This window comes from Podarcis gaigeae (assembly GCF_964106915.1).
Source record: "Podarcis gaigeae genome assembly, chromosome: 1".
NCBI classification, from domain to species: domain Eukaryota; kingdom Metazoa; phylum Chordata; class Lepidosauria; order Squamata; family Lacertidae; genus Podarcis; species Podarcis gaigeae.
In genome coordinates, this window is record NC_139678.1 from 53218149 (window position 1) to 53234507 (window position 16359).

General features: G+C 42.9%; 1 protein-coding gene across 1 annotated transcript in view; it reads right to left on the minus strand.

The window, feature by feature from the left end:
• The window catches only part of HSD17B12 (hydroxysteroid 17-beta dehydrogenase 12), a 57712-nt gene extending 41462 nt beyond the window's left edge, over nt 1–16250 (minus strand). Inside the window, exon 1 of the mRNA XM_083752208.1 lies at nt 15822–16250. Coding sequence (XP_083608334.1) covers nt 15822–16140 — 319 coding nt within the window. The 5' untranslated portion in view covers nt 16141–16250. The remainder of the gene's footprint in view (nt 1–15821) is intronic.
• Between the last annotated feature and the right edge of the window lie 109 nt (nt 16251–16359).

Genomic DNA, 16359 nt, shown 5'->3' on the forward strand with positions numbered 1-16359 from the left:
CTCTCATTATTTAAAAATTAAGATATAATGTAGCCTATTGCAACCTCCATGAAAACAATTTTTGTCTATGTCTATTTGGGATGCAAGTAAGCTATTTTATACATCACAACATCTATTCTTAGCTAAAATGATGTAACATCCATAAAGTCTTTCCGAAAAGCTGCCTTATAGCACCTTATAAGAAAGTACATAAGCCCGTTAAAAGATGACTTGCCACCTCTCTATTTTATACTATGGTGTCAGAAAGGAGATACACTAAAGCTGATTGTATGTACAATGGGAAAACTAAAATTTCCATGTTTTATTTCCTCTTCCATCTTGGAGACACACACACACACACACACACACACACACACACACACATTTTGCTTGATATATATATTTGCTTTGCATATTCATCAAATATAAATTTCAATATGGTGGAATGCTAAACATTATATTTACATTTAACATGTCTTCATTTTGGTTCACATTTCTACCCTCTCGCATTATTTTTATCAGGGGTGGGGAAATTCTGGCCAGGGGGTCAAATTTGGCCCAGCCCAGGTCTCAGTTTTGCCCACATGTTAATTTCCCCAAACCTGCCCCACACCTGATGTCACTTGTGATGTACACCTGTGTGAAAGGTAGGGATTAGACAATGAACATCTAGTGAGCTACATGGCTAAGCGAGATCTGAAGTCAGATCTCCTTAGTACCATTCCAACAACCTATTGGCGTTATGAAAAACAGCCTGGAATGAGCACTGGCCTCTCATACTTTCTCCTACCCTCACATGATAAGATTCTCTCCACTCTTGGTTCACAGCAAACCACCATTTGCCATCATGAACCTAATAGCAAACCAGGAAGGGGAAACTGCAGAACACCAGATAGAGAACATAAAAGTCTATTTAGCCTAGGCTTCTACACCATGGTTTGCCATTATGTATGAACTTAACCATTAGGATAAATACTTATTTGATTTATCTGAGACTTTCTTGGAGGAAGTTCTGCAATTGTTCATTTGTGGCTGAGTAAGTGTAAGTTACTTTTGTTTCGAAATGCCATGAAGGAAGCCAAAATGCTTTCTTAAAATACTATTCAATACTGAGCATTAATAGGAAGGCTGTTTTAGTTACAGAATAGTTACAGAAGTGTAACTATCCAGCTTCTTTAAGCATTTGTTACAGTTTGTTTGATGTATCTTATTTTCCCTGAAAGAACAAAAAGGACACTATATAGGCATCAGAATGCTATGCTCAGCACCATAGCAATCCCTCACCCCAGATAAGAACACATGGATTTTGAGCATGTCCTTGTCACATGGCATTTCTCCCCTTTGGGGTTCAGTCACACCTATTCACCAAACAAGCAGTTGAGTCCCACTGCTCACTGGGAACACAGCACATTCATGTGACAGCATAAGATGATGAAAGGTGCAACTGAATACAAAGACTGGTCATTCACAATGTTCAGTTTACTGAAGAAGTTAAACACAATATATGTTGTGTTCCAACACCAATAATTCAGTCTCCCTCACAAGTTAAAAGAGAGATCTATTTCCTTGTTTCCACAATTCAGTGTCCTTTCTGTACAGACATTCACATGTCAGCGAATACACTATAAATACGCTATTAGGAGCCCTACTCAATCATGAGTTCCAGAGGTTCACACTGCATGTTTGAAAGCATGCAGGAAAGGAGTGCCAAAAGATAAAAAAGATCCACAGCAGAAATGTGGGGAAAGCAACCCTTAAATTGGCTTAAACATAGCTTCCGGAGCTTAAAGGATGTGTACATCAAATTTCTGTATAGGAAAGGAAGCAATGTATAACCCTATGTGTTGTTTACCACATACAGTTATCTACAAGCATGAGGAGTGCTAGAGCAAATGCTTTCCATCAAGAAGGTCTGAGGTTCAAATCCCAAATCTTCACTGAAAAGATCAGGTAATAAATAGGTGATGGAAGAGACCTCTGTCCACGATCCCAAAGAGCTGCTGACATTCAAAATAGACAATCTTGGACTAAATGGACCAATGATGTGATAATAGAACGGCTTCATATGTAATAATAATAATTTTTTATTTGTATCCCGCCCTCCCCAGCCAAAGAGCGGCTAACAACAGGTAAAAATAGCACAGTGTACCTAAAATCGCAGTCAATTAATTAAAATACATTCTAGAATCAATTCAGAATCAAATTAATGGCAACCATTGGATTAGAGTTCTATGAATTTTACAGAGGGGGGTGGGTCAGACTGTGCCTTTGCCAAAGGCCTGGTGGAACAGCTCTGTCTTGCAGGCCCTGCAGTAATAATAATAAATAAACTGCATTTTATTGCTTACACGAGAGTATTTCTCATGTATACAAGGTATGAAGTAGTCCAAGTTATGGTGGAAGATGAACTTAACATAAGACACTGAATTTTCCTTTCTATACAAGAAACAGTTCAAACTGACTACATCTGATTTCATGAACTAACAAACGTAACAGGCCAAAATACAGAAAACTAGACAGCAAAATCTGTTGATGGATCTCAACCAAAACTCTTGCTACCAGCTGCCAAATCGTACAATTCTAGGATGACGGACAGGAACGGAACTTGCTTGACTAGTAACTTGATTTTTAGTTAGCTTTATTATATACAGCAGAGTAAAGCACAGCTTTGTACAAGTTACCATATACAGTGGTGAAGCTAATGCATTTTAGCTAATGAATCCTTGAGGAAAGAATTTGGGACGTTTGGGGGCCCGGTTTGGGTAACTACTGGATAGTCAGGTTTGGGTAACCTGTTCCTTGAGCGGTACCTCGGGTTAAGTACTTAATTTGTTCTGGAGGTCCATTCTTAACCTGAAACTGTTCTTAACCCGAGGTACCACTTTAGCTAATGGGGCCTCCTGCTGCCGCCGCTGCACAATTTCTGTTCACATCCTGAAGCAAAGTTCTTAACCCGAGGTACTCAAACTTCTTTCCAAACTTCAGCACTCCAATACTCCAACAAGAAAACTGCTTTGTCATTCTGCTTATAAGAACTTAGTCAATCACCACCTGCTGCTAGGCTTCCTTATCTCCAAGCAGACTTTCTCACTACTCCATTTAACTTGGCTTGTTACCAACCCACTAACTGTTCACTCCAAAAGCTACTAGAAAACCAAAGTCTCAACAAAATCATGCAACATATTCCCCACACATAAGAGCACCAATACCTGCATCTGTGTGGAGGGCTTGTCATTCTGGTGGCAACTGGCTGAGGTGCCCTGCTGACTCTGCCACCCACTGCTAAAATGGCTAGCCCCTATCTCCTTGCCCCAAACTAGGTGGGGAGTGCAAAAATAATTATGTTAGCACAAACATGCAAGAGGACATTTTCAGAATTAAATCAAAGTGGTATTACCCAAACCCCATCCCTCATTAATTTCAAACAGGGCTTAAGACTTGTTTTACCATGGCCTTTGCGATCTGTAAGTTGTATGCTGTGTTTTTACATCGTTATATTATTTCTTTTCTTTTATGGTATTCTGCTTTATATTTGGATGGACCGTGGATGTTTTAAATGTTAATGGTTTGATGATATTTTTAATGGGAAATTTAACATGGTTGTAAACCACTTTGGGAGGCATTTCACAGATATTAAGGGATGAACAGGAAAAGTTGGGAATGCTTTCCAACTCAGATCAAAAACCAAGCTCTAAGAGGACTCAGGGATTTGAAAGCTTGCTTCTTGCTTGAGGTGGTCTTCTATGAGCCTGCCTCAGGAGAACTTTGTTGACATCTTTGCCTGCATGTGCAATAACTCTTAACAAAGAAAGCCACCCCACAGTAAGTATTTCCTTCTATAGGTGGAGTGCCTGACTCTCCATCAAGGAAGTACATTCAAGATCTGAGTAAATCTGAAATTATATACGAGCCAAATAGGGTTAATTTAGTTGGGACACCAGTGGAAACACAAGCAAGGAGCAGCATAGATGTTTATTACAATACATTTTAAACTAATGCATCAACATTGTTCAGTGGAGGTTCCTACATTAGAGATATATATGATACACATGCCAGCCTTCAATGTTGTGTTGAACTGTTTGGCAGTACAGTAATTACATAACTGAAGAGAATGCTGTATTTTTAAAGGAATGCTACAGTTGTAGGCATAAAAATAGGAAGGTCGATTCACAAGTTAGCCAACAGAGGATGCTGTGTAGCAATATATAAAAAACTTCATTCTACAGCTAAAACACTCTCAAAGGCACAATCAATTTCAAACCAAAATGTTTTCCCAACAAACATGACCATGAAGCAACTTCTTCATTACACTACTCACTCTTCAAGTTCCTTTAGAAAACTGCCAGAGGGGTTTACTTGAACAGTTAAGTAAGAAGCAACTGCATATAACTCAACATTTTACATGCTTTAAAAATTGCACAGGATCTCTATTAATTGTATGGCTTATATGCATCAGATCTGCATTTACTGGACAGCTTTAAAAAATCATTGTTCCTTCTGGTTAAGTAAAGGGCAACAACAATTATGAGAACATGCAATGTAAAGGTAAACACTTCTAACTTCACCAAGAAACTTCCTTCTGACTAAAGAAGGAGCTGAGCAACAATGTGCTCACTTTTGCATGTGCCAAATATCAAGTCAGGTCTGTCCCAGCAAAACCAGAATGGATGGTTTGCTTTTATTTTTAAAAAGCTGTCCAAGATTCTTAATAAAAGAAAGAAAAAAACCCAGTAAGTACAAGTTTACAAGGTGGTCCAAGGACTGAAATTTAAGTGAAGTACCGTATTTTTCGCTCTATAACACGCACCTGACCATAACACGCACATCGTTTTTAGGAAAACAAGGGGGGGGGGGAATTCTGAATGAAACAATGGATGTATCATTTTTGTGCTTCATGCTGTGGCCACAGACATGTGATCTGATGGTGAATTTGGGGTGACCCAATGCAAAACTCCTGAGAATCCCTGTGGATCCATGCTTTGTAACCACGTTTTTGCACCATTGTGGCCCCAGGCAACAGTGGGTGCGTGATTTTTTTGGTGCAGGCTGTAGCCATGGACATGCTATGTGATCTGATGGTGAATTTGGGGTGACCCAATGCAAAGATCCTGAGGATCCATGTGGATCCATGCTTTGTAACTACATTTTAAGTGGGAAGGGAAGGAAAAACACAGAAGGGACAAGGAGCATGAGAGGGGTGTGCAGAGAAGCAGCTGGCTAAGAATGCAGGAGAGGGATTTAACAGGAGGGAGGAAAGAAAGGCAAAAGTTCCCCTCCACACACACCCAAGCCAGCCCTCTCTCTCTCTCTCCCTCTCTCCCACCTGCATGTTTTCTGGCTGCCTGCGAGGAGCAGGGAGAGGAATTAGAAGGAAGGATGCTCTGCTTGCCTGGAGGGGATTTGCCTGCTCTTTGTTCCGTTTGAGCAAACACAGCAACGAAACACAAGTGGGTGGGCAGTAAGACCCTGAGGCAGAATGCAGGAAAGCAGCAACTTCCTCTTTTCATGTTTCCCTTCTCCAACACGCAATTTGATTTTTGCCTGATTTTTGTTCCTGCGCTTGCCCTAGTCGGCTCCAGGGACCACACATTCGCTCAATAACACGCACAGACATTTCCCCTTCCTTTTTAGGAGAAAAAAATCTGCGTGTTATAGAGAGAAAAATATGGTAAGTCCCTGCATCCCTTCCTTCATTGTCTCCCCTCCTTTCTTTAGCAGCACAATGGAAAGCATGGAATCTGCCTTGCAGGTTTCAAAGGGGGCCAAATACCCCCAGAAAGGATGGTACACGATGAACTACCAATCCTTACAGAACACTTATGCAGGAGTCAGCAAACTTACCGTGCCTTGGGCCAGTGTCTCCAGCGCCAAACGAGCGGCGGGCCGGAGGAGTGCGTGCCCTCATGCGTGTGCACATACTATTTCTGGTGCACTTCCGGGTCGGAAGAGCACCGGAAATAGCTTGTGCACATGCCTCCTCCGACCCAGATGTGCACCAGAAAGAACGCTTGTGCATACGCAAATAACGCTTGCACATGCGCACAAGCTATTTCCGGTGCTCCTCCGACCCGGAAGTGGGCAGCCACGCAGCGCAGTGCCATATAAACGAGTCCCTCGGGCCTTACCCAGCCCACAGGCCTTAGTTTGGGGACCCTGCACTTATGCAATAAATAGGACAACTATTTTTCCTACTTGCTATCCTCTAAGGTTCAGGCTGGAGCTTGAGGGTGCTGTTAGAGCTGGCCCCATCTGTGGAAACCCAAGTGGATTCTGTCGCTGAAATTATGTTCCACCAACAACAGCTGTTGCACTAGTTCCAACCCCATAGAGAAAGTTTTGCCAGTTATTCATGTACTAGTGGCAATCCATTTAGACTATTTTAATGAGCCAGTGTGCATTTGAAGACTACAAGGAAACTTCAACTAAAACAACAAACAGCAGCTAGATTTCTAACTGGGATTCGTCAAATGGAATCCCTCTCAAAACTATGAAACTTCACTGGCTACTAGTACATTTACAGACACAAGTTAACGAGCTGGTCCTCATATTTAAAGCCTCAAATGGCTTAAGATCCAGATACTTAGCGGACTGCCTCCCCCACATGAACTTGCCAATCTAAACACCATCTTTGTAGGCCCTTTGAGGCTTCTCCCTGCCTTCTAAGGTAAGTGATGATCACAAAGGGGACCTTCTGTTGTGCATACCTATTGAGGAATGTTCTTCCCCAGGGAGATCTGACTGTCCTCAATTATGATGTGTTTTCACTGCAACACAAATAGATTAAATTTACCCAAAAATTTTGTTTTGCGTTTTTCTGGTTTGTTTGTTTTTGTTTACTTAGATTATGTCGAAGCAGCCCTTAATTATCTGGTTTTATACTTTTATCCTCTTAAATGCTAAGCCACTCTTAAACACTACAATGGAAGAGCAGAATAATATTGTAAGTATTGATTAATAACTATCAAACAAAAAGTATGGATGAGGGTGAAAGGCATCTGGGAAAATTTACAGGCACTGTGAGACATGGAAGTGTCAGGCCTGCTGGTCCATCCTACATCTCTATCTCAGTTGTGTCTGTGTGGCTTCTTCTCATCCTGAAGCAAAGTTCTTAATCCGAGGTACTATCTCTTGGTTAGCGGAGTCTGTAACCCAAAGTGTATGTAACCCAAGGTACCACTGTATAGGTACAACTTGGCAACCCTAACACTTGTTTTTATAAGTTTGTTATTTTTTAATTTCTAATATGAAGAATAAAAATCCATTTCCAATATATATTTATAGATTGCACAAGTCAGAGGAAATAGTGGTAAGTTCTTGCAAGATAAGCTTTGTAAGAAAAACATTACAAAACTAATACTTAGGCTTGTAAAAAATATTTTAACTAGTTGCAGAATCCTCCATTATTCTCTCAGCTGCTCTACTACCCCACCTATGTAAACAACAGAATATGTGCAAATAAGTTCTACAAGGATGGCAACAGAGAGGTTACTCCAGACTCCCTGTCTGGACAGGGGGGGGGGGATATTTGCCTTCTACATCACAGCCTTTCAGGTATTTGAAGAGGGCTATACTGTCTCCTTATAGGTCCGTATAGTTAAAGCTATGTTTTTCCCAGTAGTGATGTATGGAAGTGAGAGCTGGACCATAAAGAAGGCTGATCGCCGAAGAATTGATGCTTTTGAATTATGGTGCTAGAGGAGTCTCTTGAGAGTCCCATGGACTGCTAGAAGATCACACCTATCCATTCTTTTCAGGAAATCAGCCCTGAGTGCTCACTGGAAGGACAGATCATGAAGCTGAGGCTCCAATACTCTGGCCACCTCATGCAGAAGAGAAGACTACCTGGAAAAGACCTCTTCTCATGAGAAGAGAAGACTACCTGGAAAAGACCCTGATGTTGGGAAAGATTGAGGGCACAAGGAGAAGGGGACGACAGAGGATGAGATGGTTGGACAGTGTTCTCGAAGCTACCAGCATGAGTTTGACCAAACTACAGGAGGCTATAGAAGACAGGAGTGCCTGGCGTGCTCTGGTCCATGGGGTCATGAAGAGTCAGACACGACTAAACAACAACATACTCTCTCCTAGGGATGCGGGTGGTGCTGTGGATTAAACTACAGAGCCTAGGACTTGCCGAACAGAAGGTTGGTGGTTCGAATCCCCATGACAGGGTGAGCTCCTGTTGCTCACCCTGCTCCTGCCAACCTAGCAGTTCAAAAGCACGTCCCAGCGGGAAGGTAAACGCTGTTTCCGTGCGCTGTTCTGGTTCGCCATAAGTGGCTTAGTCATGCTGGCCACATGACCCAGAAGCTGTACGCCGGCTCCCTCGGCCAATAAAGCAAGATGAGCACCGCAAACCCAGAGTCGGCCACGACTGGACCTAATGGTCAGGGGTCCCTTTACCTTTATACTTTCTCTCCCCACCCCACTCTTTTCCAGACAAAACATACCCAGCTCCTTCTTCAACCTTTCCTCACAGGACTTCTTTCCCATGTTATAAACCTCATTGAAAGCATATTTTGCCTCGAAAGGGTATTTCCATGTATAACCACGCACAAAAGCTTCAATCTATTCAGGCCATACTTCATATTCTGGCCCAGCATCATGTGACAATTGCTATGGCGAGACTGGAACAACTGATGACCTATGCCAGTGGTTTTCAATCAGTGTGCCATGGCACCCTGGGGTGCCTTGAATGATGGTCAGGGGTACCACGGGCAACACTTGCCTCTGTCCCTCTTTCCTTCCCTCCCTCCTCTGATGCCCTCTCATGTCTCTGCCTCCCAAAGGCTTGCACAGCTTTTTATTACAGCCCTGGCTGTAAACTCTGCAGGCAAAAGGTGCCTCTGGGAGCCACCTTTCTTTGGGGCAGAGAGTGGGGCAGCTCAGAGACCAGGGGCAGCAGCAGGACTCCCATGGAGAGGGGAGAGGAGAAGAGGCTGAGGGAACACTCCACAAGGGAGGGTGTTTACAAAAAGGTGAGAGGAAGCCAGCTCTGCAGGCAAGGGGTGACATAACTGGGTTCCTGAGCCCCACAGGGGTGCCACAGAAAGAGTGTACGGTAGTTGGTTAAAGGAGTTGTGGACTGAAAAGGTTGGAAACCTCTGCCTTATGCTGTGGGATGAATATCTCCTAAAGGTAAAGGTAAAGGTACCCCTGCCCGTACGGGCCAGTCTTGACAGACTCTGGGGTTGTGCGCCCATCTCACTTAAGAGGCCAGGGGCCAGCGCTGTCCGGAGACACTTCCGGGTCACGTGGCCAGCGTGACATCGCTGCTCTGGCGAGCCAGAGCCGCACACGGAAACGCCGTTTACCTTCCCGCTGGTAAGCGGTCCCTATTTAACTACTTGCACCCGGAGGTGCTTTCGAACTGCTAGGTTGGCAGGCGCTGGGACCGAGCAGCGGGTACACATCTCCTAGAGGTACACAATTTGTGTATTTTGTGCATGGGTGTAGACAGATTGGGGATTTTATTTATTATTACATTTATAGCCCACCTTTTATTCCCAAAGAGCTAAAGAATAGAAAACACTTCTTCCCCTCTCTATTTTATCCTCACAATAACCATGTGACGTATGTTAGGCTAAGAGACAATGACTAGCCTAAAGTCTCACCCAGTAGGCTTCAAAGCTGAGTAGGGACCTGAATCCTGGCCTCCTAGGTCCTAGCTCAACACTCCAACAACTTCTTCACAATGGCTTTGTGCTGTCCAGCACTCCTGATTGAGGAACAAGAGACAGCTGTGTAGAGGAAAACTACATTGTTTTTTCCAGGATAGTAAGATTTTATCTGGATTAACATGTCCAGTTCCCAAATGTTAAAACTGAGAGGTACTTTTCTGTAAGACAGGTACAGGTACAAGTTTCCAAACTAGCTGTGTTTCAACACACAGGAACCACCTCAAAGCATGTATTAAAGGAGTGGAATTTTGACTTACCTATATGGACAAACCACAATGTTATTGGAAACAAAGATGGTTTTATTTATCTATCTTAAATAATGAGAGAGGTATATGGATAGGCTATCTCAGGCTGAAGTAATTCTTACAAGTTTTAATTTTAATATACAGTGGTACCTCGGGTTACATACACTTCAGGTTACATATGCTTCAGGTTACAGACTCCGCAAACCCAGAAATAGTGCTTCAGGTTAAGAACTTTGCTTCAGGATGAGAACAGAAATCGGGCTCCAGCGGTGGACCTCTGGAACGAATTAAGTACTTAACCCGAGGTACCACTGTAGTTGCCTGATGTTTTTTGTTAATGTAAATATAACCCCGAGGACCTTTAGTGGCCAATATGAGCAAGATCAAATCATAGTGCAAGCAGACATCCTGCACATCTGGGCTTCGTCTTCCTCTCCACACACCCATGTGCCCCTAAAATCTGTTCAGGAAGGGAAAATAGAAGACAGAAGATCTGCTGGGCAAACTGGTGGACATCACTAGATGTTACTTTTACATACAGCAGGCTAGTAGTAAGGAGGTAAAGAAACTAAAGGTGGTATTCAGCTATTTTTTATGCAGAGAAGACTCATAAAAATGAAAGTGACAAAAATAGGTTGATTAATTTCTCTGGGTTTACTCGGAGTAAACCTTAGTTGAATACCACCCTTGGTTAACTTGGAAAAGTGCTCTGTTTTACTCTAGGTTGCTCTCAACTATAATCTCAAGTATGTGGCTACATGTGTAGAATGAGCAATTTGCCTAAGGCACTAAACATGTCACATTATCTGAGAAAGTGAGAAGCAGCTTGTGGACTGTCAACAGCATGAGCAAAGTCCAGAAATAATGTCTGTAGCGTATCTCTTAAGCCCATGGACAATATGCCCATGTTTCAGTACTCTCTGATAATCATTTACCTAGACTGGGGGTTCCCAAACGGTGGTCCACAGACCATCAGCTTTGTTTGTGTGGTCCACAGCATGCCTGTGAAGAACGCTTACAATTTGAATTCTGCAGAATTCTGTGGAATTCAAATTGTACTACAATAAAATAGCGTGTAAGATATAAAAAGCCATTTTTTTTTTAATCTTAAGGCTTATAGCACAGTGCATTACCACTGCTATAAAAGGCAAAAGAAAAAAGGAGCAAAGAGTGCTCTGCCAATTCCCTAAGCATTTTTAAAGAGGGGGTGGGATTTGGGAACAACTGATCAAGATTATGCAGTTTTCACAAGATGTAATCTCCTAGGTAGAGCTACAGACAGGCACATCCACACATTATCTGACAGGTTGATGGAATTATCAGGTCAGTGATAATCAGGATGAAGGTTGTTTTGGTGTGGCAGAAAAGAACTAATGGAAAAATATTATGTAATTTGATTGCAAAAGTTGGAAAGTCTTGGGAGCTGTCCAATGGAACTGATTATAAAATTAAATTAGTATGTCTATACTCAGCCATCAAGCTGTATGTTTTTTCCTCAGAAACTTATATTTAAATTTTTAAGAATGGATTAAAAAGTGGTTCATCTGATTCCTAGAGTTGTATTAAGACAATTAACATAACACCGTTTGTGAACTGTTTAAAATTTTGCACTTTTGTACAAGTATCTAAGCGTCTTTTTAGCACACAACATGCTTGTGTTCCCAAAATGTTATCTATGAAAAAAATACGTAAAACATATTTTTATTTGGACCTTTTACTGTATGAAAACAAAAACATTACATTAGCACAAGCCTGTTCAAGGTAAGGCCCAAGCGCAGACCATTGTCCTCTTCCTAACTATGTGCAGCTTCAGCCATACATAGCCTTTTCCTATCTCTCTCTCTGCAAATCTGCAGGCCAAACAGGTTTCCCAGTATTGGGGGATGAAGGGATGGGAGCTTATCTAGTACGTTCTGTCACTGCTTCTTACCATGAGGATCTGATGGAGTTAGAACTAGTTTTTCCAGTCTGTTGGAACCTGACTAATCTGATTGAGACAGTGAGAATTACTAATTAATAATGAAAACTAGTTGTGAAACTCCAGCTACTGAACTCAGAAGAAATAAAGATGGGGTGGGGATGAGAAAGAGACAAGAAAAAAGGGGAAAGATAGGGATACAGAATATGTACTACTGCAGAAAGACAAGAATGAATATTATGGGATACAGAGAGGGGTAAAGAGTTGTGGAGAGTGGTGTGAACTTAGGGTTCTTGTTCCTTTTGCATTTTACACACTGACCGCATCAACCATTTTGGAATGATTCTTTTGGAATATCACACTTCTATATCTTCCACAAGTGATACTAGGCAAAGATACACTCTGGGACAAAACAAGAATTTCAGTTAACATAAATGAGTATGGTCGTAATGCATGCATCACTGCACAAAGAGCATGGGGTTGCGTACTGAAATTCCCAGTGCCAGTAAAACTTCTCCTCTTATCTTACTGTTGCACACCACCCCAATCTCCACAGCAGTGCCAGATTTCAGGGGTCAGGCACTTACCCAGGGTTTGTGTTTCCTTTTGGAAATAAGGCACAGTAGAGACTGTGGTGTCTTTAAGATACATGGTTTATTTATACATACTGTATATACAACCTAAACCTTCCAGGATTACAGTCCCAAGAGGGTTTCATTTCTTCCATTTCTGCAGCCTTGGAGTCACACTGTCTGCCCCCATTGTGCTCTCTCCCCACTTTCACCAGCCTGCTGCAACTTACAACTATGTTCCCTCCAGTTTACATCATTTCCCACTGCAATCCTGAAACTCCCTTCTAAAAACTCTGGCAATGTCGTCTGGTAACTACCCACAGCTCAGAGTGAAGCTCCACCCATTTGCTGTCCAGCACAGAGAGTCTCTGTTAATGGCTCATATTCCCTGCCTTTGTTTGCTTAACAAACCAGCCATTATCAGGCTGGCCTGTATTTTTACACAGCTAAATGCAGCAAAGCACTGATGAAATTATAGCACTTAAGGGGGCCACTAGGGGCGCATCAGAAGATGGCTGACAATAACATCTCTCTGACCCACACGAGGTAATTTGGAGGCTGTGATGGGAGTAAATAGCCTCCCTACCCCCCCCAGGATTGTGGGGGAGGACTGCCCTTGCCTGCTGTGCCCTATACCACCCCCGAATTTGTGGGGATGGGGGCACTAGTCACAATGCCCTCCTGTGGGATTTCGGCGCTCCTGGACGCCGTCTCTGATCCGCGCCACTAGCTGCAAGAACTTCAAAAGAAACAATTTGGATGAAGCGAATGCACATATTTCAAGGAAGGAGGGGGAGTAAAGACTGCTAACAGAAGAGATCTCTGATAAAACAAGACGAGTAGGAGGAACAAGTATAAATCATGAGAAGATATGCCAAGACTCGGTATGGCAAGGGGACTGATGGGGGAGGGGGGGAAACTTTCCTTTCTTTCCTTTATGTGATTAAACAAGAATCGGCCCCCCTCACAAGTCAGAAATGTCGTTTTAAGGACTTAAGCTGTGGATTTAAAGCTGTGTGGAGATAAACTTTCGAACCAAAGCATGTTTTAAGAAGAGCGTGGAATGCATAAGGGCTTTGGAATGACGCAGTTAAAAGTGCCGTCGCCATATTGGGAAGTTCTGTCAGAGGACTTAAGTCTGGGAGGAGAAATAGAGAAATAGAGCTGTTTTTATATTGTGGGTGAAACTCCTCAGAGGGACTTAAGAGCGACAGTTCTGTAATTAATGATGGAAAGAGCGATGTTATCTATGAAGGTGATGATATATGGAAACCATCTCGATTTGAGGATTGGAAGAATGGAAAAATTCACACAGGATTATTATTGGTGTTTATTGGCTTAAGGAGACTATCAGAAGAGATCATAAACAAAAAAGAGAAAATATATGAACAAGATGTGATGTGGAAACAACAAGATAAGACTGGATAGAATTATGAACTTTGTTTGGACTGATTTGGACATTAACGCAGCAGCAAGAAGATGATCAGAACCCCCCCTTCGGATCTTGAAATATGGGTCCCCTCAACAAAATTTAAAATTCGGCTTTGTAATTCGGAATTTATGTGATGTGATTTGATTTGATTGGCTGGTTAATAAAAATTATTTTTAAAAAAATTATAGCACTTAATTTACGGCACCCAAAACCCCATAAAATCACAATATAAACTGCCCCAGGCCACTACACAAGTCAGTACTGCCATCAGGATTTCTGTGTCAGCACTACAGAACAACGTGCCCATAATATGAAAGTGTATCACAAGAGTACTATAGAAGAGCAAGAAAGACAAGGCTAGGAATATCTTAAATGAAACCAGAGCAAAATATGCCAACAAAAGTGTATATCAAGGGCACTTGGAGTTGTTACTAGAAGCATATGTGGCAGAGTTAAACAAGTAATGCCTATTTGCCTCCACAGGATGCTATTTTAGCTATTGTGGGAGATGAATCTGTGCATAGTTCAGCGAATGGGATGGAGATGTAGGATTAATTAAATTTTAAAGGTACTATTGGTGAAGAATTCCAAATAAATCAAGAGCTACTAGCTGGCATATACTGACATGAACAGAAGCTGGTTTAATAAAAGCAATTCTACATGGCTTTTTAATTTCTTAAGGGGAAAATCTACGTTATTCATGACCCAAGATGCATATATTATAATACACTGGCAGTTCACTAGGGCCAAGAATTAAATCTATTGATTACATTAACATAAAAGAGAGCATGTTTCAAAAACTTATACAGGTCAGTTGCAGAGCAATCAAACAAAAGCATAACTTATTTTTTTTACTTAGCTCCTAATGAGATCCTTTACATTATACAAAAGCTCTAAAAACTTTCTGCTTTATGTTCTTTTAATTCTGCTTTAAATTTCCATTTCTGAAGCTTTAGCTTTATTATTGCTTTTTCCTTTAAAAAAAATCTTGTAAGCTATGTCAGGTTGTAGAAAATTTGTAGAAATTGTAGAAAATTGGGGTACATATAAGATAACCTCGGTATACCATAGGCATCCTAACCCTTAAGGGATCCAAGCACAGGATAAAACTATTCTAGTAAGCTCCATTCTACCAGTAAGATGTCTTACATGAATTTAATAATGACCCTAAATAAATATTTATTGGGAGAAAGGGCCAAAAAGCAGACAGATACAAAGGATTATCCCCACTTTCCTTGGATCAAAAAAATCTATAATGACTACCAATTCCTGCTTCTGAACTCTCAATCTCTATGATTGAACCGAAGCACAACACTTAACAAGATAATGTCTCCCCCCACTCCAATGCATGTGGCCAGAAAACCATCCACATCAATAACCAACATCACTAAAAACATTACCTCTAGAAGTATACATCAGGAAAGAGGTTTTTTTAAAACCCTGACTACAACTATAAAAGAAAGAACTACCGGTAATCTTATCAATCTTACTGCGCAGCTGAAGCTTTCGCTGGGCAGAGAAATTTAAATAATTCAAGTACAGCCTTACTCTCCCCGCCCCAAATCTGCCACAGCGCCGATTACAGAAAAGCAGCATCAGCAGAATGTGAAGTGATAGGCTAATCCGTGGCGAGCGACCTTGAGTGTGTACCGCACTTTATTCCCATCCAATACCCGTTAAGGAGGAGGGGTGAGCCAGGAGGGCTCCTTTCAAAACAAGGGGAAACGCTCGAAAGTTATCACCCGCCAACATAAAAGGGGAAGACACAAACACACTTGCGCAGGAGGGAAAAGGCGTGCGCGAGTTTGACGAAGTGGGGAGAAGAAGCGAAGGCAGCCGAGAACTGCTGGGGCTGAACAGAGGCCTAGCAGGGGAAGGCACCGGCCGGACTGAGCGGAGGGAGCAAGAGAGGAAAACGGGGGCTGGCTGCCAAGGCCACCACTGGAGAATTCCGAGCCAAGGGGCACCGGCGCGGCGGAGGGCGGGTAGACTCACCTGCCCACGCGCCCAGGTGCGGGCCCACCGCCGCCGGGTTGCCCAGCACCCACAGGCGGACGGCATAAACTACGCGCTGAAGCTGCAGCCACACGAAGTAGGCGACGCTCGACACCCCGACCCAGTAGAAGAGGCCGGCGTAGGAAGACAAGAAAGAATCTGAGGCCCCCATAGCGCCGCCGCAGCTCCTGCGACCACAGCGACGAGACGGCTGAGGCGAGAATGAGCCCGCCCGGTTTCCGCCGGGCCTGTCCCATGGAACAGCCCCGCCCCCGCGGCGTAGCCATTGGCTGGCCGCTTCCCCCGCGCGCCCTCCCATTGGACGTTTTGCAGCTCGCGGGGAGTTCACGCTCGCAGAGGCCTACTCAAGTCATTCTTTCTCCCCGAAACCGCCCTCTTCCACACAGAGGAGCCTGTCCCTTCGCGCGTGCGCACTCAGGGGTGGAGTGGGGTGGAGCTTATTCCTTTGCCTCTTATTGGCCGAGGCCGCCTTCATTCATGTGGTGGCCACGCAGTGAACAGGTGGGCGGTTTTTTCC